Source organism: Eleutherodactylus coqui, chromosome 3 (genome assembly GCF_035609145.1).
Source record: "Eleutherodactylus coqui strain aEleCoq1 chromosome 3, aEleCoq1.hap1, whole genome shotgun sequence".
NCBI lineage: Eukaryota > Metazoa > Chordata > Amphibia > Anura > Eleutherodactylidae > Eleutherodactylus > Eleutherodactylus coqui.
Genome location: NC_089839.1, coordinates 195,646,302 through 195,671,172, shown reverse-complemented (window position 1 = coordinate 195,671,172; position 24,871 = coordinate 195,646,302). Strand labels below are relative to the sequence as shown.

At 42.6% G+C, this 24,871-nt stretch overlaps 1 protein-coding gene across 3 annotated transcripts in view; it reads right to left on the bottom strand.

Annotated features, from left to right (window-relative positions):
* CPNE9 (copine family member 9) overlaps nucleotides 1-24,871 on the bottom strand; it is a 271,252-nt gene that overhangs the window by 49,501 nt on the left and 196,880 nt on the right. For 2 of the 3 annotated variants that reach the window (XM_066596738.1, XM_066596740.1), the window contains 5 exons: nucleotides 21,889-21,952; nucleotides 10,285-10,388; nucleotides 6,591-6,695; nucleotides 5,609-5,650; nucleotides 5,167-5,242 (listed from right to left, as the gene is read on the bottom strand). In XM_066596738.1, the coding sequence (XP_066452835.1) occupies nucleotides 5,167-5,242; nucleotides 5,609-5,650; nucleotides 6,591-6,695; nucleotides 10,285-10,388; nucleotides 21,889-21,952 (391 nt within the window). Of the gene's footprint in view, nucleotides 1-5,166; nucleotides 5,243-5,608; nucleotides 5,651-6,590; nucleotides 6,696-10,284; nucleotides 10,389-21,888; nucleotides 21,953-24,871 lie in introns of those variants that run through there. The other variant, XM_066596741.1, reaches the window with a different exon arrangement.

Sequence of the window (24,871 nt, the reverse complement as noted above, 5' to 3'; positions counted from 1 at the left end):
TTAGAAGCATTCATCTTCATTAGCTTCCATACCAGCAGTCATCATATAGAGAGAGAGCGCCATCCTTCTAGACAGACCGCCAACCGCAGTTAAAGTGACACGTGTAGGACATCAGGGTGAACACAGAGATCAATGGCTGCAGTGGGAGGTGAAGGATGAGAGACACGCATTTTGTCCATTACCTTATACAGGATCAGTGCAGGATAAGTAATGTATGTATGCAGTGACTCCACCAGCAGAATAGTGAGTGAAGCTCTGGAGTATAATACAGGATGTAACTCCGGATCAGTACAGGATAAGTAATGTATGTACACAGTGACTCCACCAGCAGAATAGTGAGTGCAGCTCTGGAGTATAATACAGGATGTAACTCAGGATCAGTACAGGATAAGTAATGTATGTACACAGTGACTCTACCAGCAGAATAGTGAGTGCAGCTCTAGAGTATAATACAGGATGTAACGCAGGATCAGTACAGGATAAGTAATGTATGTACACAGTGACTCTACCAGCAGAATAGTGAGTGCAGCTCTAGAGTATAATACAGGATGTAACGCAGGATCAGTACAGGATAAGTAATGTATGTACACAGTGACTCCACCAGCAGAATAGTGAGTACAGCTTTGGAGTATAATACAGCATGTAAGTCCGTATCAATACAGGAGAGGTAATGTATGCACACAGTGACTCTACCAGCAGAATAGTGAGTGCAGCTCTGAAGTATAATATAGGATGTAACTCAGGATCAGTGCAGGATAAGTAATGTATGTACACAGTGGCTCCACCAGCAGAATAGTGAGTGCAGCTCTGGAGTATAATACAGGATGTAACTCAGGATCAATACAGGAGAAGTAATGTATGCACACAGTGACTCTACCAGCAGAATAGAGAGTGCAGCTCTGAAGTATAATATAGGATGTAACTCGGGATCAGTGCAGGATAAGTAATATATGTATACCGTGACTCCACCAGCAGAATAGTGAGTGCAGCTCTGGAGTAGAATACAGGATGTAACTCAGGATTAGTATAGCGTAAGTAATGTATGTACACAGTGACTCCACCAGCAGAATAGTGAGTGCAGCACTGGAGTATAATACAGGATGTAACTCAGGATCAGTACAGGATAAGTAATGTATGTACACAGTGACTCCACCAGCAGAATAGTGAGTGCAGCTCTGGAGTATAATACAGGATGGACATACCCTTTAAGTGTTCCTAGAAATTAAGTTACTGGATGCTGATAATATTTATCACACTATTTTAGTACAATATATTAGTGACATTTAGACAGTAATTAGAATACAATCAAGCTGTGGGACATCTCTGGCTATAGGGGGCAATATGAATGACTATTATTCAGTCCCCTGGCAGCAAAATTTGCAAAATAAGTGTCCTTTTAATTAGTCTGGTGTTATTATATGTCCTGCTTGGATGAGCTAAAGGGCTGAATTGTACATGCACATCATAGTCTGGTATCAGGAGCTGATCGTGAATCGGGCTGAGGATGAGACAGGGATAATACGTTTAGCTTCACCGCACAAACTCCTGTCCTAACCGAAAATAATGAGATACTGAGCTGATTAATCCTCTCGTCTCACTTTGCTCAGATTAAACATTCCGATAATACTTTCATCAGTACCCGGCCCGCGTCCGCAGTGTCAATAACACCATCAATGTCATCAAGACTCACAGGTATTTTATAGAATGTTACGGGAAACGTGAATTCATGTGAATTGGCAACAGCGATGGTGCCCAGAGTGCAGGCAAGATACCTCCAGCAGGGGGCGCAGGTCCACATTACAGGGCAGTAATCCTTGATCAGCCTTTCCTACTTATTATCTAACGGCCCGTTTTTTGTCCAGGTATCTTTAAAATTTTTTACTGACTGAATATGGACAGCACATCGACCCATCAAAGCAAACTGGTGTATTTAGACGTACGTAGACCAATATTGCGCATAAAGAAATAGTAGCAAGTCCTATTTTGGTCCAAAGTCGCCCATGAAAGTCTATGGGAGCATAAAAAAAACGGCAGCGTGAGTGCGTGCTGCGTTCTTTACACATGTTGCTAGAAATAATAATGGAAAGTTTTTCCGTAGCAGACTTTTTCTGCTGAGGAAATGCTTAGGCTTCATTCACACAGGTTTTTTTGTGCATGGACTGTGATACAGAGTCTGTGCCGAAATCCACGTCAATGAACCCTTTCCAATCCAATTTGTATCCTGGTTTTCCTAGGGGGCGTACTCTTTTTCTGCCATTATACAATGGCGCTATATGCTGGCTAAAGCCAGTACTGCATGAGGTGACACGTTGGATAGGCTCCGACCGCAGAGATGCTGGCAATATAAGAGAACCCTGCCGGACGTCTCCCAACATCAGAAGCTGTACAGCCTTAAATGATAATGTTTTTAGACGTCAGACAGTGGATTGGAAAGGGTTAAGTGGTGCGCTGAGGCGACCAGCAATCCAAGTAACGCTGTAGTTCATATGGATCAGATAAAAAATTAGAGACTCGTTCACATCTGCGCTAGAGGCTCGCTCAGGGCCTTCATTGCAGAATCCGAAATAGTGCTGCGCACTGCGCTCATTTGTCCATAAAGAATTCTGAACATGAAAATAGAGGCTGGAAGGAACCCGTTATAGTCAATTGCGCCATTCGGTCCTGTCATAGGACGGCCCTATGCCGGCCTTGGGTTTTGTTTTCCTACGACCAGGATGAAAAATAAAAACAGAATCCATAAAGGGCGATGTGTATGAGGGCTAACCTGTCAATCCTTGATGCAGTTTACATATGCAGATTTTTTCCAAATCTGTGTCCGGATTCGTGGTATTTAAAATGAACATACACATTGGAGATTAGAGGCTCAGCCTCAAATTTATGCTATGTTAAATTTGTATCAGAAAAATGTGACATAGATTTTGCGCATGTGAATTAGGGCTTACCACAATATTTTCTATGTGTGTTGCGGATTTTGGATGTGGAACTTCATTGTAAACTTCAATGCTATGTGATATCCCACACCGAAATACGCAACAATTGTGCAGCAAATACACAACAAAATTCACAACAGTCAGAGGCAGCCTAAAGGCCTATTTAAACTGAGCGATGATCGCCAAAGAATTGCTAAAAACCGATCGTTTTAGCGATCATTGGCACGTCTAAACGCGCGCCCATTATGCACTTTCCGTGCACTGCTAGCTGATCGTTAAATTCAGTCCAACCTAAAAATGGTTATTCAGCCTTATCAGTTGTTCTCCCCGTGAGTGCTGATAGCATTGTTTCTTGCTGGAGAACAAAGGAACTGAAAGCAGATAAGAGCCCTCGGGCTATTAACTGCATTCAGCTAAGACTTCATTTGCACAATAGATTGCTATTAAGTAGCTGAGTAGCTACTTAAAATTTTGTTGTTTGAGCGATCTTTGAGTGATCATCGGCCAGTGTAAATGGGCCTTTAAGTTAGCTGGTATATTGTAAGCAATTCTTTTTAACACCCCACTGGTTATGAGAGAAAAATTAGTTATTTACTGCATATACATATATTGCACTGATAAGCAGTCTGCCTATAATGTACTTGTGCAGAAAGCAGCGAGATAGCAGCATACCCATACCAGAACAGCTCAGTGAATAAATAATGTACCAGAACCAAGCTCATCACATAAATATAGCACTAGAACCAAATTCATAACATAAATGAGGTACCAGAACCAAGCTCATATCAAATACAGCAGCCAAACCAATCTCATAACATAAATACAGCACCAGAGACAAATTCATAACATTTTGTGCCTCTACAATGTAATCATGTACCTTTTTAGCCCGCACAATACAATAGTGTCTCTTTTATACTCAATAAGTCCCTTTTTAGTGCAGAGTTTTTTAAGTTTACCTAATTCGCTTACTTCGAATGCATTATTCTTCTTACATGAATCATTCTTCTCCTGGCTCTGTCTCTTCCCCTCTGATGTTCCATGGAACCAAAGGGAAGGAGACAGACCCAGGAGGAGAATGAGTCATGTAGTGCCCCAAGATGCTGCTGCATGTTGCATGATGGTAGATCGTCTGGCTGACCAGTCTTAATGCCCATTTACACGGAGCGATGATCGCTCAAAAATCGCTCAAACGACAGTTTGAGTGACAGCTTTGAGCGATCATTTTGCGTAAGCTATTAAGTAGCCACTCAGCTACTTTATAGCTATTTAGCGTGCATATGAAGCCTTTAGCTGAAAGCAGTTAATAACCCGAAGTCTCTTATCTGCTTTCAGTTCCTTTGTTCTCCGTCGGGAAACAATACTATCAGCACTACCCGTGGAGAACTCAGCGTGTGGTCCTGATAAGACTGAACAATGATTTTTAGGCTGGCTTGAATTTAACGATCAACTAGGAGTGCACGATGGCTGCACGTTTACACACAACGATTATCGCTCAAGCGGTCGATTTTGAGCAATTTTTGAGCGATCATCGCTTCGTGTAAATGGGCCTTTAGGAGTGATTGCCCTAATACTCCTGGAGCCACCCCTCAAAAGCTGACAGCTGGCACCCTATGCAATAGCATGGGTCACAAACAGCTAAGGCAGGCCATGACAATATTAATTCCCCTCAAGTTTTTTGCTGCAGAATTGCTGTTGGGCTTTAATGTGATGTTTTTATGCAATGCGTAAATCTACCCTAAGGTTTTATTCACGGAGTTATCATTCTCATTGGAAAACTCCAAGTTGGATCTGACATAATCGACTACAGAAATCTAAAGCACACCCTCAGCAAATGCAAATCTGTGTGCACATTTCCCATTGAACGTAATCGGATATTAAAACCACGCAGGTTTTGAAGCAGACTTTGGCGCAGAATCTGCACAGGAATCCATGAACAAAAATTGTGTTTGTACGGACCCTAAACAGATATCAAAGCCGCCTGCTAGCATGGCCAATGGTGATTATCTCTTCCTGACAATATAGCAGTAAAAGCTTTGACTCCTTAACCCCATAGAAGCACTATTTTAAGACTCTCCTTAGATAAAGTGTACGGATAAACCTCAGGAAGCCGTCCCCACAGCAAACGGAAAACAAAAACATTCCTAATCGCGCATTATTGTGCCGCCAAACCGTGATCCCAGCTGCCTCAATGACATGACTCATAAAGTGACATTTCTTAAGGACGCAAATATCTCACCTCATATACACTGAACTGACTCTGTCCTCTGGATAACTCTCTGTAACTCGTCGTGAACTCTCCGATGAAATCGTGGCTGAAAAAGAACAATAAAGCAAAATTACCACTCTTCAATGTATCTGGGAGAGTATGAGATTAGAAACAGCGCCACACTTGTCCATGGGTCATGTTTGGTATTGCAGCCCAGCACCATTAACTTGAATACTGAAATACCAGGCACAACCAATTCAGTGCCTTATCGTTGCACCATATGGTGGCACACCGAGTTCCTATAGCTCCATAGTCATGGCTAATCCTCAGACTTTCAGGGAAAGTTGTAATTTTACCAACAGTAGGAAAGCTATAAATCCTAGCAGTCAGCCCCAATCAATCTGACTTTTTCTGATGTCTCACGGCACTTTTTGGGAATATCCCTTTAAATATTAATAGTATGATGGCGTACCTTCCTCCCCGATCCCAGTCATACACGTCCACTTTCACCGTCCTGTGATAAGAGAGAAAGAAATCCTGTTACCCAATAACAGCAATTTCTAAACCATCGTAAAATCACTTAAATGTTGTCCGTTACCCATAATGCACCAGTCACCATATTAGATGACTTGTAGCAGTGGATTACTAAACAGTGTTTACAACAATATATCTGATAAATGTAAAATAGAAGCGGCAGCTGGGGAGAAGGTGAAACATGGAGTAATGGAGGCGGTGGCGGTAAAGTGGTCGGTGTGAGTATAACTGACTGATATGAGAGGAGCTTACAGTGTAACGTCTCGGGTGATACAATGTTGCTAACAAGTTCTGAAACATCTACAAACTTTTCTTTCATAAACAGGCAATAGACACAGTATATATATATATATATATATATATATATATATATATATATATATATATATATATATATACACATACAAACAGTGAATATAAAAGGTCTACACACCCCTATTTAAATGTTATGTTCTTGTCATGTTAAAAAAATCCAACAAAGGATTTCAGATACACATACATACACATGTACAGTAAACATACACATACATAGGGTACATGCATACAGTACACACACACAATATACATACACATATAGGGCACATACATATACACAGTAAACAGTGCACAAGCATATACATAGTAAACATACATAGGCAGTGCACGGACATACACACATACATACACAGTACAGATACATGTACACACATACATGCACACACATGCTCTGGTTGTCCAAATGTGTATTTTTATGTCTATGTAGGTCAGAGTGAGAGAGACGCTGGTGAGAGGAAGCGATGGTCAGTAAAAGTTCAGACTGATATTTAGTGACATGGAGCACGTTGCCCGCCTGGCCGGCCTGTATGTAAGGGTCATCTGAAATACAGTTGTCATTGACTATGGAGATAACACCTGGAGAATGGATCCAGGAATTCCCAGACCTGTCATAGTCACCGTTGCACAGCGCTCGCACGGGGATAGTGAACGGCTGCCATACAGGGTTCAACGTGTTCTTGATTACTTCTGTTTTGTGGCAAATTGTGAACCTGTAAAATCAAGAAAACAGTCAATTCATTCATTGGGCTAATCACGTAATGAAGAGCGCTGCACCCTTCTAACAAGCCTTCTACTTCTTCACCATTTTCAAGATCTCTATTTGATTTAGGGCGGCTTCCCACTGATGTATTTGCGCTTGCAATTTGCAGAAAATAGAAACCATTGACATCAATGGGTCCTCTCTCATCACGTGTTTTTGCGCCTGCAAAAAAATGCAGCATGCTCTATCTTTGTGCGCATTTGCGCCGCAAAGGCCCCATAGGAGTCTATAGGGGGTGCGCAAATGCACACCCAATCCTCGTGGGATTGCACATTGTACTGTGCAATTTTGCGGAAAAATGAACACACCAGGGAATAATTAGGCTGCACAACCTTTTCAATCAAAAGTTAGCACAAAAAAGTACAGCAAAATGTGCCAAAATGCCAGCAAAAAGGGCTCCTTCACAGCGCAAAAACTTTGCAAGTGTTTTTGCTCATACGCTCAAGGGAAGCCACCATTAGCGCACGGAAACAATTCTGCTGAAAAAGCAGCCCCAGTCTAGTTCTATGTTCATAACGGCTGCTGTTTGTTACAATGTGCCACTACAGGTAAATGCTATTAGCCTAGAGCAGAGTAGAGATAAACTGGAATTTTCTCCAGAAGGAAAAGAGAAGACTCTGGTTTAGCTTACAGTGGCTCTCAAAACAGGGAGGAGAGCAGAGGTGAGCCTGCACGGGGCGGTGGAGAGCAGAGGGAGTGAGTTTAGCAGTTACCCTGCTAAACTCCCTCCCACCTCCGGCCGCTGCCATGGGCTCCCATAGGAGCCCATGCAGCGGCCGACGTATTCTGACCCAAAAGATAGTTCCAGGACTATCTTTTGGGCCCGACGTAAAAACGCCGGGCGCTATAATGGCCTTGACCGACACTTTTACGCCTCAGGAATACGGCTATGTTATCTGATGCCTTGGAATCCAATGCATCAAATCACAGCGTATATCAGCTGGCAATGAAAACGGACGGCTGATATACGCTCGTGGGAAAGAGCCCTAAGGCGCATAGTAAATGCTGAAGGTTATGCCTGAACTTCAAGACGTTCACCTCTACTGACCCAAAAGCACCAGAAAAGTTGCCTCCAATAAGCTCGAAACTAAAAATTAAGCCACAGAAGTTTTGGGATTCTGTTCTGGGGAACGATGAAACAAAACTGGTACTTTTCGGGCCTGTGGATCAGCGGTATGTCTGGTGGAGGATGAATGAAGACTATGCTGAAGAGAATCCCCTGCCTACAGTGAAGAATGGTGGTGATGCTCTGGGGCTGCTTAGCTTCCTCTGGCACTGGAAACCTGCTGAGTGTGGAGGACAAGATGGATTCCATTACGTATCAGGAAATCCTAGGAAAAAACATGCCTTTGTGAGGAAGCTGAAGCTTGGGTATCATTGGACCTTCCAACAGAACAAAGATTCCAAGCAGACCTCAAAACTCTACCAAGGTTTGGTGTCAGAAGTCCTTCTGGAGTCACATGACTTTAACCCCATAGAAAATCTTTTGTGGGATGTGAAAAAGGTGGCTACAGCACAGAAGCCCAAGACTATTAGTGACCTGGAGGCCATTGTCCATGAGGAACGGGGTAAGATTCCTCAGACTGCCAGAAGCTGCCGTCTGGTGATGCATCACGTCTGCAGGAGGTCACAACACCAAAATGAGCTCCACTAAGTACTAAAGACGCTTGTCATGAAGGGGGGAAGAATTCTGGGACTGCAGGAGTCAGTAAAAGTGGCATTTTGTGGTGAATTTGGGGAATCCACATCTTATATTAGTTGTTTGCAGCAATTTAAATAGTTTTTGCTTGAATCTTTTCTTAAAACAGCTGAACGCTTGTGCATTTGGCAGGTAAACTGAATTTGTAATGAAGGAAGAAGGAAGATATTTTTGATTGCAACTGTACATCCTTTGTCATGTTGCAAAGCTTGTCAAAAGCCTGGGCATTGATTTATAGGGAAGCCATCTTCCAATTGGACACCCTGTGGAGGTACTTTTCCATTCCCTACTTGCATTCCTTTTTCCAACGGATTGGCAGGCAATGCATTGCATATATACAGTAAGTCTTCCTATGCCAACTTGGCACTCTACGCAAGAACAAACTTTATTCCCACCACTGAGACCCCCACCAATACCAAGAATAGGGATCCAGTCTATCCAGGAATGAAAGAATTGGTGGCCACAGATGCATGCTACTTCTCCACTCATTTCAGTGAGGCCACTGGAGAAGTTGAAATGAGTGGAACGGCAGTGTGCACATGCAACTGCCAATCACTTCATTCATGGATGGACTGGACTCCTGCTCTCGTGAGTGGTGGAGGTCTCAACGGCCAACCCCCACTGATTTGAAAGTTAGCCCGCAACCTGTGGACAGAGGATACATTCGATTGGACAAACAACCCCTTTAGTGCGCGGCAGGGATTTTTCTGCACTGTCAGGCATCGTATTGCAGCCTCATGCGCACAACCCTATTACATCTTCTTATCGGTTCTTAGTGGGAATGAGCCACAATATGCTGGTAACATTATCATATGGAAGTTGATGTACCTCCGCATGCTGATTTTCTTCATCAATGGGAGTATTGATGATCTATCCTCAGGATAGGTCATAAATGGTTGATCATCGGGGTTCACTGTTCAGGACCCTCAAAGATCAGCTGATCTCAACCCATGCACTCACTCAAGTGGACAGGATGTTGACAGCTCCGTCCACACTGGGCTTGGTGCCAAAAGTGCAATAGAAAGTATAGTACCCATTGATTTTAATGGGAGCTATACCTTTGATTGCACTTCTGGCTTCAACCCCACTGTGGACGTACCACCCTACTGCAATGAGTGCAGGGGCAGAGATCAGCTGATCACCAAGGGTCCTGAATGGTTACCCCCATGGATTAACTACTGATGACCTATCCCAAGGATAGTTCATCGATACTGCAAGTATTTAACTGTCTGGGTTACCCCTTTAAGACTGGTTGTTAAACAGTAGAAATAGTTTGGAACTCATATAGTACCTGTATCAAACTCCATATGGAACCCATACAAAGGTTCACGGAACTCATAAGGTACTCATACTGAATACCATAGAAAAATATACTGCCAAAAATATGGTACTATACAGAACACCACAAGTGTGTATATGTTCACAGTGCTGATTGGTATGGAAATTGTTAACTTGGCTGCAAAAAAAAATCTGGACTTAGCATCCCCTTGTCCAGGATTATAAATAAACATGACTGCTTTCTTCAAAACAGCTCCACACTTGTCCACAGGTTGTGTTTGGTATTGCAGCTCAGTCCTATTCACTTCAACATTGCTTAGCTGCAATACCAGACACAACCTCTGGCCAGATGTGGCGCTGTTTTTGGAATTCTAATTCTGGACAACCCAACCGTTTTATGAGCAGTTGCGGAGCAGTTAGTCAGTTTTGTGTTGATTTTTCATGTCTTCCAGCTTATGCTAGTAACAATAATCAATGGGTGCAGAATAATTCTTGCTTGATTGCTGCGCAGAGACAGAACGCGCCCTTTCTTGCACCTTGTAGAACATCTTGTCAGACTTACGTGCCATCCTCATTACTGCGGTAGAAGACAAGGAAAGGGTCCGACTTCCCGAAGAAATCTTTCTTGTCCAACTTGTTAGCGCACAACTGCAAAGTCACAATGTCCTGTAAATGGAGAAGAGGCTGGTTACACTGGTGCATCTGTATGACCGAAGTGGACATCTTCCTAATTACTTCTGTGCTCAGAACTTTTTGTAAAACCTCGCACTTACTTCCTGTAAGATCCTGCAAAAGCTCTCATTTAGAGCTTCTGCGGACTAGATTTGGGCATGTTTTTGTGCGTGTAAAATATACGCACACAATGTCCCGAGAATAGAAGGAAGATAGAGCAGGTCCTACTTTTTACTGCACGGGCAAAACATGTTACTGGGGCGGAACCCATTGTTTTCAATGGGTTCATTCTCAATGCTCTTTATTGCCCACATAAACCCGCGACATGCTCTATTTTTGTGCGAGGTTGGATAAAGTACGTACGCGCATGTGTTTGCGCATAGTACTGTAATTTTTGCGCACACAGGGTCAGTTCACACATGCGCACAACACACCCTTTCTATGGATTAAAAGGTTATTTAGCCTAATGAGGCCCAGATGTGTTCTTTCCCCTGCATTTTGCACAGTGTTTCACGCTTTTCCCTGCGTATTTGCGCACGTCCCGTAGACTTCTATAGGAGCCTTTGCTGCGCAAAACGCAAAAAGATATCGCAGGTCTTACTTTTTTCTGCACACAAAATGAGCTCATGAGAATGAACCCATTGAAGTCAATGGGTTATATTGTCTGTGTTTAGCGCGCGCACATTTTGCATGCACAAATAACTGCGCAAACACGGTCGTGTGAAGAGGTCCTAATGCTGATGTGGCCCTCGGTGAAAATGATTTGACACCACTGCTCTTTATGTTCAGACTTTGCAGAAAACTATTGGCATGAACCTTGTGATCTGCGGCAAAATCCTCTCACTTCCCTCTGATTGCTGGTTTGTTACTATTGCACTTCCGCAATTAAAGGTAGCAGGAGACGCTGATGAAGTGCTAACGTGGCTGACGATAATTGCTGGGAGCAGCAACAACGTACAGAGCATCAGCCTGGCAATCACAGCATCAAATTGTGCCAAGATGGTTTACCCCCCCTGTTCTATCTGTGAAGTCCCTGATCACCAATCGCAAACAACTACAGCTTGCAAGATTTTCAATCACAACCATTTCCACAAAGCTTCATCGTGTATCAGGGGAAAAAATGCAAAGATTTACAAAGTTCTGCCCTACAGGTGACGGAAGAAGTATTTCAAATAGTGCAGAAACAGGCACGTTTCTGAAAAATGTGGTATTTTTCAAAAACGAAACCACCAGAGAAGGAGAAGAAATAGCAGAGGTAGCGGGTGCAACTGAGCGAAGTCTATGGGGGATGCGCAAATGAATGTGCAAAACACATGGAGATGCGCAATATGCTGAGCAATTCCGCTGGAAAGGGAACACATCTGGAACTCATTAGGCTAAATAGCCATTTAAATTGGGGGGGGGGGGGGGGAGTTTGTGTCCCGTGAGCAAGAAACCATGCCCTGCAGGCACAAAAAGTATGGTCAAATATGCCAATACGTGCACAAAATGGCCTCATTCAAAGCACAAACATGTCGAGCTGAGTTGCGTGTTATTGCGCATATGCCCATGTGAATTCCCACTTAGATAATATATGCATACATCACATCATGTATTCATTCATCAGTGTTAAACATTGTAACGATTTGCTACTTTTTCTACAGCAATAAGGTATAATTTAGGGTGTTATCCACTGTGATTGGACAACTATACCTTTCTTTGTTCTACTTTGCGCTATTAAAAAAAGCTAACACTGGGCTGGTCCCTCAGGAAGAGCACAGTGGTAAATTCACACAGTTTATATCTCTTGTTTTTCATCCGATGATCATTGTTAATTAATTTGGACACATGAGAGAACTCAGATCCCGGTAGCCTTATTGCTGAATCTAAATTTATATGAGTACTTCAACAATGTGAAGAAGATTTTTGAAAACTCTTCCACATGGCATGTACTGTGAATGCCACAGAATTTCCACAGCAATTCCTGCATCGGAAATTCCAAAGTATTCCTGCCATATGTTAAGAAAGCCCAAAGACTCTTCTGAAATGTCCGTTTTAGTAAATACTTGTATTTCCCATCAAATACCAATTTTGGAGCATTTTTGCTTAGAATCTGCATTGTACAGTCTCTCTGTTATTCCTCCTGGAATTCTGGGCCCTGTAGCTTCTAGTGAGAGGGCCCTTGACTGCTGGGGCGTGTACTTCTACCATTCAGGGAAATAGCCGTTCCCATTAGTTATTTGATTAACCCCCCACCATATTCGTGGTTTATCCCTGGGAAAGAGGACCAATAGCAGCCAGCTTTGGGAATTCCCCTTAGGTTTATAATAAGGATCCTACTTCACTTCTTTCTCTTCCCCTTCAAGTTCCTGCAGGTATGTTTGCCCACCCTCCCTCTCTTACATATGACACACAGTGAAATTTTTCACAGACCAAAATTGAAGACCCCTGTGTGAATGAGCACCAAGAATATACATTAGGCATATGTTTATGCATAAAAGAAGAATAGGTGGTATAGAGGGCCTCTAATTGGGAATATGTGTGTTGTACTGAATTAAATGCTTTCTTTGTTTTTGATGGTTGATTTACTTTTTTAGTGTTTCTCTGGTGGTTGCATATACTTTACATCACAGCAGAGGTCAACATTTGGAAATTTGAGGGTGGACTTGCCGGTCAGGACTGGCTATGGCATAGCACTTTGACTGAATGGAATTAGTGTTCAGCGTACCAAAACAGATAAAACTTGTTTCAGGTCAACTTTGTTAAAACTTTCTTTAGGCACATATCTGAACCTTGGGCAGTTTGACTTGGCTAAACCCACTAAAATGGCGCCTGCAGAATGGTAGAAAGGAGAAATAGGAAGGATCACATGACTTCAGGGTAGTCTATAATGCTTTGCAAACAGTATTTCTTTTTCCTCTCCTTCTTCATCCCCATCTTTTTCTTCCTTCCTCTTCCTCCTCTTTTTCTTCCTTCTTCCTCCTCTTCTTTATTAACTTTTTCTTAAAAACAGCTCATAAGAACTTAGATACACTCCTTGGTGACCTAAGGGTATTATGCAGGGCTTTTATGTCTCTTAGACAGTGTTATACCCCAGTTTTATTGGTACTGGTGAAGTTTCAGTTTGGTTTGAACTAATACTGATCAAACCAAACGCTTTGCTGAAATTTGGAGAATTGACCCAACCAAACTTTTCAAGAGTTTGCTCAACACTAAATGGAATGTTTATGCCCTGAATGGTTAATGAAAGTGAATTTCGAATAAACCTGTGGCTGACCTCTACCCACAAAAAAAGACTTCTTGTAGTGTGTTGTTTATTCTTAAAATGATATGGACAACGGTTTGGAAAAATTGGATGACTGGGTCCTAGCAGTTGAGTATAAATGAAAATCGCATGTGCAGCGATGCAATGTGTTTTCTTTGCAAAATTCATCACACTCACAGAAAAAAATTGCAAGTTTAAGAGAGTGATATCAGTCCGAGTTTCTTGGACCAATGACGCACTCAATATAGCCTGAGGAGAGAAGTATATGGACATACAGCATATACAATTCCAAAAAAGTTGGAATGCTTTGTAAAATGCAAATAAATGTTGCAAAAAGAATGCAATGATTTGGAAATCTCGTATAACCACATGTTATTCACAATAAAACATAGAACACATATCGAAAGGGGAAAAAGAGACAATTTTCCGTTTCATTAAAAAAAAAAAATTACTCATTTAAAAATTGATGACAGCAACACATCTCACAAAAGGCGGGAGAGGGGTAACAAAAGGCTAGAAAAGTAAGTCACATGACTGTGTTTTAAAAGAGCATGTTAAAGAGGCAGAGTCTTTCAGAAGCAAGATGATGAGAGGGTCACCAATCTGTGAAAAACTGTGTCTAAAAATTGTGGAACTACAAAAATGTTCCTCAGCGTAACATTATGAAATCTTTGAATATCCTACAATCTACAGTACATAATATCATCAAAAAATTCAGAGAATCTGGAGAAATTCATGTGCCCAAGGAACATATTGGATATTGTTTTGGGAATAAATCATATTCCAGAAGATTTTACTGGTTTGCTCCAGATTGGTTATAATGAGAAGCTTCATGCATGAATATATGTATTTAAACTCACGGATGTTATCTGTCAGCCTCCATACTTTTCTGGTTTATTTAAAGGAAGGACAATACAAAATATACTGAATATGATGCTCCACTTACATGCATGCCCCTCCCAACATCATAACAACTCATGATTGGCCTAGTATGTAATGATGCTAATGATTAACATATGTTTACGCTCCAGGTGTATGTCACTATGTGAACATGTAATTCCTATATAGCAAAGTAGCTTAGACTTTATTAATATTCTAATCTGGACCAAGGAATGCAAGGGAGGAGATAAAGAGCAGCCCCCCTCTTATTAGCGGTGGGCATCGCAGGTCTTACTCATAAGAAACACATCTGTAGACCTTGTTAAGTCCTGAGAACTGTGTGTAGGAGTTTATTGGGAAACTGCACATGAATGCAACACACACAGCGTACAGTATAGAACCAGTTAATAGAGATGAGCGAGCATACTCGCTAAGGGCAATTGCTCGATCGAGCATTGCCCTTAGTGAGTACCTGCCCGCTCGGGAGCAAAGATTCGGCTGCCGGCGGTGGGGGAGAGCGGGGAGGAACGGAGGGGAGATCTCTCCCCCGCCGATCTTCTCTGCCAAGCGGGGAGATACTCACTAAGGACAATGCTCGATCAAGCAATTGTCCTTAGCGAGTATGCTCGCTCATCTCTACCAGTTAACCATTTTACTGCTAGCTATTTTCTATGAAGGTGGATATAATAATATAAAAAAGATATTTATATTATTATTACTATGACAATATATATTCGATGCTCGAGATCTACGAATCCTCAGGCGTCACTGCATTAACAACAGGCATGAGGCCTCAGTCACACGGGCACATCGGCACCCGTACACCGGCGCCGATGCGCCCGTGTGACTGCAGGAAAGAGACGGACGTACCTAAAGACGGCCGTCTTTCTGCAGCGCCGGAGGAAAGAACACATGACCGGCAATGAAGCCGGTCACATTTTCTTTCCTCCGGCGCTGCAGAGAGACGGCCGTCTTCAGGTAGGGCCGTCTGCTGGTGTCAGTCACACGGGCGCATCGGCGCCGGTGTACGGGTGCCAATGCGCCCGTGTGACTGAGGCCTGATTCTGCAATAGAAACATAGGGCTTAGGAACACTTCTACCATGGATTGCCTGTGAACATGGTTCACTGTGTAATCCACAAATGCAAGTTAAAGCTATCATGCAAAGAAGAAGCCATATCAACACAATCCAGAAACGATGGAGTCTTCTCTGGGCCAAATGTTAATTTAAAATGCAGTGAGGCAAATGGAAAACTGTTCTGTGGTCAGATGAATCAAAATTTGAAATTGTTTTTGGAAACTATGGACCCTGTGTTCTGCGGAATGAAGAGAAGAGGGATCATTCAACTTATTATCAGCATATAGTTCAAAACCTGCATCACTGATAGTATGGATCTGCATTACTGCCTTCGGCATGGGCAGCTTACCCATCTTAAAAGCCCCCATCAATACCAAGTAATATATAGAGGTTTTAAAACAACATATGCTCCCAACCAGACAACGGAAGTCCTTGCATATTTCAGCAAGACAATACTAAACCGCATACTGCATCCATCAGAACCGCATGGCTTCACAGAAGAAGAGTCCGTGTGCTGAACCGGCCACCTGCAGTCCAGACCGATCACCAATAGAAAACATTTGGGGCATTATGAAATCTGACAAAGACGACCGAGGACTGTTGATCTGCTAGAAATCTACATCAAACAAGAATGGGGACAACATTCCTCTTCCGAAATTCCAGCAGCTATCTCCCCACTAAACAGATGTTTACAGACTGTTGTAACAAGAAGAGGGGATGCTACACAATGGTAGACCTGGCCCTGCCCCCATTTTTTTGGGATATGTTGTTGCCATCAATTTCTAAATAAGTGAATTTTTAAAAATAAAATGGAGAAATGTCTCCCCCTCTCCTACTGATATGTTCTGTGTTCTACTATGAATAATATGTGGTTACATGAGATTTCCATAGCATTGCATTATTGTTTTCTTTACAATTCTTTACATTTTACACACCGTTTATGTAATTGAGTTTGTATATGTACGTACATACACATATAGACAACACTAGTTCACTTTGGATAGAGGTTGTACAGAAGTTTCCAAGCTGTGGCTGATGGGGTCGTAGTTTTGCAGCAGATGGAGAGTCACATTTTGGAGCTCCCTCTCCTAGATGTAATATAAACCTGTCCTGAGTGTTCGAACACGATTTCCGTGATAAAAGTTGGGGTAATCAGGGGAGACGTGAAGCGGAGAACTTTTTTGTTCATAAATATGAATGTAATCAATTATTCCATTAATCAAAAGTGAAATTAATTATTCGTTCGGTGTGTGAAGAAATAATGATGTATGATGAACTACGAGAAGTTACCAGCAATGTGTCCCGGAAATGGGATCACGCAGCACCCCGACTATAAATTATATGTAGGTGACTTATTATAAGTCCCCAAGGACATCCATGAATTCTAACAGGTCACCAGACTGCCAGCTGACGTCTAGTATCCATAATGGTATATAAGAGGGGCAAGGGCGTAACTTGAAGGGCCCCAGTGCAAAATCTGTAACAGGGCCCCCAACTATAATGCTTTTTTCGTAGTACTGGGCTCCCAATATGGAGAAGAGAGGCCTTATTGGCCCCCTAAGGCTCCTGGGCCCGAGTGCAACCGCATCCCCTGCACCCCCTATAGTTCCGCCCCTGATAGAGGGGCATTATACTTTATAATACACACCCCAACTGCTGCAGAGAGTCCTATCGAATTTAAACAGGGAAATTCATGGCCATCACTGCTAGGGCTTCTTCACACGAGAGTGTTTGTGCTCGTTTTTGCACATGCAAAGTCTGCGTGCACTAAACATAGAATAGAACCCATTGATTTTAATAGGTTCGTTCTCATAAGCGCGTATTATGTGCGTGTTGAATGCATGCGCAAAAAATAGGAACTGCTCTATTTTCTCGCATTTTCCACAGTGAAACTGCCATAGAAGTTTTATCCGGTTCAAAAATGCGTAAGGGAAAAGGCGTCACATTGCGCCAAATGCATGTAAAAGAACACAGGGGCCCTTATTAGGCTTTAATAGCCATTAAATTCCACAGAAAGGGTGTGTTATGCGTGTGTGAACTGACCCTGATGCGCAAAAATTATAGTAATATGCGCAGACACGCACGCAACAGCCTGATTATGGTCCTCTGTGAACCTTGTTCATGCACAAATACGGAATAATCCAGAGCAGAGAGCTGCTTAAAAAGAGCAGTTCTTGCTCAGGAGGACTTGGTATGGACATGTGTTACATGGTCACCCATTTATTTAAATGAGTGTGGTGTAATACACGGTGGTCCAAACCTATGGAGACACCTGACTCATTGGAAAACGGAGGCTGGAACTGCATCCTGTGTGTGGCAGGTTGCTAACAGATTTGGATTCCTCATCAATTTCTTCAATCAGATACATATGTCACATGCACCCTTATTTAAATATATTGACTTGGTTCCAAGATGGCGACTTTCAAAATGGCCAATGTGTTGGACACTACCCATTTCAAATTTCTCTCCTTCCGCCTTAGCAACATGCCACATACAGTATTGCTTTCTCAACCACCATTTTCTATTTACTCAGGTGTCACCATACTACCCCGGTTCTTCCTTCAGTAATATCAAGTGATCGTCAGCGATCATTCTGAGATTTAGTTTCAAGTCCTATTCAATTCCTATGATTGATTCAAGATGATCTATTTTCTAATGTATTTCAATGGATACCAATAATTTATTCATTTTTTTCCCAGACTGCCCTTTAAAGTCTGCGTCCACGTTTGCAACCATTTTTTAATTTTTCTAATGCATCAAAGTTGAAAAACAGAATAACCCTGTAAATAGGCTTCATTAATGTGACCCTCCAGTCCTGAGACAAAATTTGCTCTGGGACCACAGTGAGTGAGTTATATCACCTGGTAGTGTTGTCTTCCTGATTTGGCCCCCCATCCACCTGTTCCTGGGGCCCTTCTTCATGCTTCCAACATGGCCATGGCTCTCCGGTTACTACTTGTTGCATGTTATTCCTCAGTAGTCAGACAGTGCATGCTACTTCCCGATTGGCCAGCATTGTAAGGAGCAATGACCCTAGACATGTGGCCACCCTAGACATAAAAACAGGGACTCCAGGAAAAGGCAGATCAGCGGGCGAAATAAAAAAAGGACAGCAGCAGGTAATATAACTCCCCACAACCAGTCCCTGGACAGATTTTGTCCCGGAACTGAAGGGTTGCTTTAAGATATGACCACATAGGACGGAATTTGCTTCAGATTGTACATAGCAGACATTCCACAGCAAATTCACACCAAAATTTGAAGATCCGTAGCAGATTTCACTCTTTCAATTGAATTTAAATTGAAAAGGTGAAATATGCTGCGGATCCACATCAAAATCTGCAACAAAATCTGCTGATTTTCGTGTAGATTTACTGCAGAATGTCTGCTGCATATAATCGGCAGCAAATTTTGTCCTGCTTGTGTTAGGGGGTGCGGTAGTGACTCCCACTATTTTAATCACCCATGTTCGTTGGGTTCGTGTTAAGCAACGTTTGGTTTAAGTGTTGCACCTTTAAGAGAGTCGGCTCTGGTGAAAACGTTCTGAAGAGTACTACGCATTGTGGGTGGAGCCTAAAGTTTCAGAGAGTGGTAGTAAGGCAGTGAGTGAGAGAGGAAAAGCTGGCACCTAGCTTGAGATGAAATGTAGAAACATTTGGAACTAAGCTAACGAGTAAGTCCATGGCTGTTGATTGTCTTGTCCCTACGGGAGTGTCAATGGCGGTACTGCAAAGCCTACGGTACCGGTACTCAGTCTGGCAGGTGCCTCACTATGCCAAGAACTCTTGGAGCAAAAAGACCGCACTGTGTTTCTATTCTCTTTTATAACGTTGGCTACCAAAGACCAGTAAAGATGAGTTTATGTAGCAAGAATGTAGTCTTCAAATGCTATAACGCGGGAACTACAGGAACTGTGGCTCTGCTGTGCTCATGGTAGGCTGGCCTTTGGCCCTACCCCATCCTCCCCGTTAGATTCCAGCCTGGAGTGCTTTGTGACTCCTGGACCCTCAAGCACACTGTTCACTGAGCATGGCCTGGGCATAGCAATGCCCAAATTATCAGAGGAAGCCCTTCACCTGGAAGCCTTCGGGGACAGATCCTCCATACCTGTTCTAATCTTTACATGTGGACATATCCTTACGTAGGTTTTCTGTATCTTTTTTTTTCTTTAAAGTCCCCCTTCCTGCCAAATAATAAATTGAGTAAATTGTTTAGCAGGCCAAGAATACACCCGCTCACCCCACCAGTGACACTTCACCTGTGACATCACTGGGTCCTCTGGCCTTGGTGATGTCCTGCATACAGGTCATCACTAATGACATTACATTTTGGGAACAAACATTGACCGCAGTGGTCCCGTGGGTGAACAAACATGTCAATCTGTAGTCAAGGTGAACACAGACAGGCAATGGGGAGATGGAAGTGGTGGTGGTGGAGCAGTGGCCAGTGTGTGAAGTGAGGATTCTGGTTTTTAGTTTATTTAATCCACCCTCCCACACACAATGTTGAACTAATTGGTAACCCCCTTAAATATTTCATAGCATTTTCTGTCCACAGCTGCTGTACACACTGATGCGTCTCCGTGGTAACAGACAACAAACAAGCCCCATGTAGTCTGATCTTACACTAATATAGCTGTTTATCTGTCCTCTGCTTCCTGCCAATATACCAAATGCACGTTAGGAAGAAGTAGGGACAAACAGAAGGAAAAATGACTGCAGGATTAAACTGCATAGGCTTTGTTTGTAGTCTGTTACCATGAAGACACATAAGTGTGACTAGCAGCTGTAGACAAAATAATTTGCAAAGCTTTTTCCTTTTGCATTGTAAATGCGCTGGATCAACAAAAATGGTTGCAAAGGTGGATGTAGCATTTAAAAGGGGTTGGTCATCTTATATACATCAGATCAGGAGAGTAGGTACTGGGAACATTAACAACTTACTAATACATAGGGAAGAATTCATAAAAGGCTTTATGCCAGAATTCTGACATTAAAAAGATGCTAATTTTTGCGCATGTCCGACTTTTTTGCACTTTACGCCACCCTCATAAGAAAGGTGGTAGGGACAGCTGTAGCTCATCAAATTCTCTATAATCTAAAGCAGAAACTGGCATAAACTGCCCCACCATCAGTGACTACTTGCAGGATGAAGTGACAGCATCCAGAGCAATAGGCAAGGGGGTGTGGCTTCAGGAAAAAGGAAAATGCTGCTGTTCTCCACCAAATATTATATATTAGTAGGTTGTATAAATCCCAGTACTCACTCTTCTGACCTGATTATATATATATATATATATATATATATATATATATATATATATATATATATATATATATATGTATATGGTAATCAACCCCTTAAAAGGGAACCTGTCAGCACGTCTGAGTGCATAAAACTGAGTACAACAACAGAACGCTGAAGTATTAGCTATTTCCACAACTTATTTGGTTGCATGGAGTTTGTCTCCTGTAGAAGATGTCATGCACAGGGTGATTGAAATCTCACATGTGTGCTGAGAGATCGTAGAGCAGTGCATGCGCAGAAGAGTGCACCGAATCAGTTCACAAAAAGCCAAATGATCTGCGCATGCGCCAGTCCACGATCTCCCGCTGCACATGCAGGATTTTGATTGATCTTTGGATGACAACTCCTTCGTCATCCACATTGTAGAGGTAAAGAGCAGCAGATCTTTAGGACACACTCCGGGCAGCAGAGATTATTAGGCCCACCGGCTGGAACGGTCTTCATTCATTAACATGTGATGTGGGAACTTTCAAATAAGGGAGATGAAATAATATCTCTGCAGCGCCACCTATAGGAAATCAGCATTCCTGCAAGATCACTGTTAGACTCTTTATACAAGCCTTGTAACAATGACTGGGAATTGTTACAAGGCTTGTATAAAGAGTCTAACATTGACCTGCAGGAATGCTGCCTTCCAATAGGTGGAGCTGCAGAGGTATTATTCCATCTCCCTTATTTGCATATTACCCAGAGGAGCATAAATGGCTTTATAAGTCTCCTCACTCATTTTCCTTCTCAGTGCTGAGGAGAAAGATAGCGTTCCCGACCGATGTGGGAATTTTAAAACGCTCTTTCTGCAGGTATATTTTCTTCAAGAACTGTAACAAAATAAGTTTTGGAAACAGCCATACTTCAGCGATCCGATGCTGTACGTGGTTTTATATGCTTGGAAGTGCTGACAGGTTCCCTTTAAGTCAACACTTGGCATTTGTCCTACGGCTGTGATGTGCTGCTCTTTTGTTACCATGTGTAGAGATCTGTACAAACCCGACAATTGCTGAGCTCTTCGGCTGATAAGATGATGGTCCCACATTTCTTCCCTGGAATCCCCCTGGGTGAGAAAGGAAGAAAAAAGAAATACATAAATAAAAGGAGAAAAGAAGAGACTGAAACGCGATCATTTATCAACAGCGACAGCTGATTTCTATAGCTTATAGAGACCCAGAAAGGCTGACAGATTGAGGTCTAAGGCCATTGTGGTACAGAAGACATGCAATTACTGTCTGTCTATCTATCCCCTCCAAGGTTTACTGTTGCCCCTTTAAAGCTTGTTAGGTGTAAATGACAAACGCAGTCGAGAAAATACAATACAATCTTGGCAATCCTACAGGGGCCGGACCCAGAAGCCGCCGGCATTTTCCTCCACTTCACCCATTCACGCCTCGGCTTCATCTCTCTTCATTTATTCCTGTTTCTTGAAATGGATACAAAGATTTCCCTCACTCTCTCCGGAATAAATCTTTATTTGTGGCCTCTTCTACTTCTAATTTTCCCAAGATGGGAATAACAGTGCGAGATCCCGCTGATTCCTCATTATTATCAGGGCTCGCAGCTCCTCTCATCTCTGGCTGAAACTTTTTTAAGTCTTACAATCTCCTGGTGACTTTAAAGCAACATATACAAGGCAGAGCGGTCAGAAATTCATGTGCTGCTATATAGTGGCAATGTGGTTTCAATGTTTCATTCTCACTTAAAGAGACCCTGCAGGATTTTATAGACTACCCAAGCAAAAGTAATTGGACACATGAGCAAGAATCAGTATTAATTTCCATATGGTAATACTTAGTGGAGCTTCTTTGGCCCTGATGATATCGGATACTCTCAGTGCCATAATCTCTACTAATGTCTGATACAGCTGGAATTTCCCTCTATTCATCCTACAAACGTCTTGCGAGTTCTCTCAAAGAAGATGGATGCTGTTCGTATTTTCTCTCCCGATGTTCCAGTTAATCACAAAGATGTCCAGTAGGTTGAGGTTAGAACTCTGTACAGCCAGTCCAATCAAGGAACATACAGATCATCAAACTAATGTAATACAGCGTTAAATTTGTGACGAGGTACATTGTCTTGTTGGAAGTATGGCTGACCATTCCCAGAGTATTGCCACATTGTCGGCAGCACATTATTGTCTAGAATGTCAGGGTACGCCTCTGTGTTCATAGTTCTTGGCACTACAACCAACAAACCGAGACCATGCCACATAAAACATCCCCAGATCATAATGGAACCTCTGCAGTGCTTAACTTTTGGCACAACGCACTCAGACAGAAGGGGCTCCCCAGTGTCCTCCATACCCAGGTATGTCCATCTGATGTGAAGATGGAGCAGTGTGATTTGTCCCTCCATAGAACGTTCTTCCATTGTTCAACTGTGCAATGACAACACAATGACAGGCCGATGCATCTTGAGAGAACTTGCCAGATGTTTGCAGGATAAATGGAGGGAAATACCAGCTGAAGTGTGCAGAATTCTTGGCCTGTCTACAATGGTGCAAGGAGCATCATCATTGGAGAGTTAAGCAATGGAAAAACTTTTTATAGAGTGATGAATCACGTTACTCTATCTTCTAATCAGATAGCGGTATCTGGGTGTGTAGGATGTCTGGGGACCGTCTTCTATCTGATTGTGTTGTGCCAACAGTTAAGTACAGCAGAATTTCTGTTATGGGTTGGGGATGTTTTACATGGTGTCTGTCCTTTGGTTGTAGTGACAAGAAATCATTAATCACAGAATCCAAGAAATTACAACCTTTTAGAAGGCAGATAATTAGTTGTACAGCAAAACTTAATCATGAATCACGGAAGTTACGGCTATAGACAATCAGAAGAATACATAACTTTTATTAACTACTTTCAAAGGATATTCAGGAGGGAAAGACCAGAAAAAAAACATAGAAAAAGATTTAAATAGAAAAAGGGGAGGGTCCTAAAATAGAGATATACAGGGTGAGGTTCCAGCATAGGGATAGCCCTTTTCAGGGTGGGTTCTCCGTATAGTTAGGGGATACCATAGGGCACTATAGGATGTTTTTTTTACGACCCCCCCTTTTTCTATAGAAATCTTTTCTTATGTTTATTCTGTTCTCTCCCTACTGGGTAGCTTTATAAATTTTTGAATAAAAGTTATATTCTATTTAGAGATGAGCGAACGTACTCGTCCGAGCTTGATACTCGTTCGAGTATTAGCGTGTTCGAGATGCTCGTTACTCGAGACGAGTATCACGCGATGTTCGAGTTAGTTTCACTTTCATCTCTGAGACGTTAGCGCGCTTTTCTGGCCAATAGAAAGACAGGGAAGGCATTACAACTTCCCCCTGCGACGTTCAAGCCCTATACCACCCCCCTGCAGTGAGTGGCTGGCGAGATCAGGTGTCACCCGAGTATAAAAATCGGCCCCTCCCGCGGCTCGGCACAGATTTATTCTGACATAGAGGAGGGAAAGTGCTGTTGGTGCCGGAGCTGCTATAGGGAGAGTGTTAGGAGTATTTTAGGCTTCAAGAACCCCAACGGTCCTTTTTAGGGCCACATCTAACCGTGTGCAGTAGTGTGGAGGCTGCTTTTTGCAGTGTTGCACATTTTTTTTTTTTGTATATCGGCCGTGCAGAGCATTGCGCCCTGCAGTAATTATACATACTCCAGGGCCAGTAGTGGTGGTGAGGCAGGGACAGAAGACATATATTTATTGAATATAGGCAGTGGGCCTTTCCAAAAACATTTGGGAAAAAAATCTATTTGGGCTGCCTGTGACTGTCCTCAGTGTACTGGGTCTGTGCTGGGTGTAGTTGTCCTCCTAATTCATACGCAGCCAGCTAAGTGTTACAGCAGGCTTGCGCAAAATTATTTCCTGGCTCTGTGTTGGCTGTTACATCACCGCTGTATTCCTGTCCACAGTGCAACAGTCTGCAGTTATTTTACATACTCCAGGGCCAGTAGTGGTGAGGCAGGGACAGAGGACATATATTTATTGAATA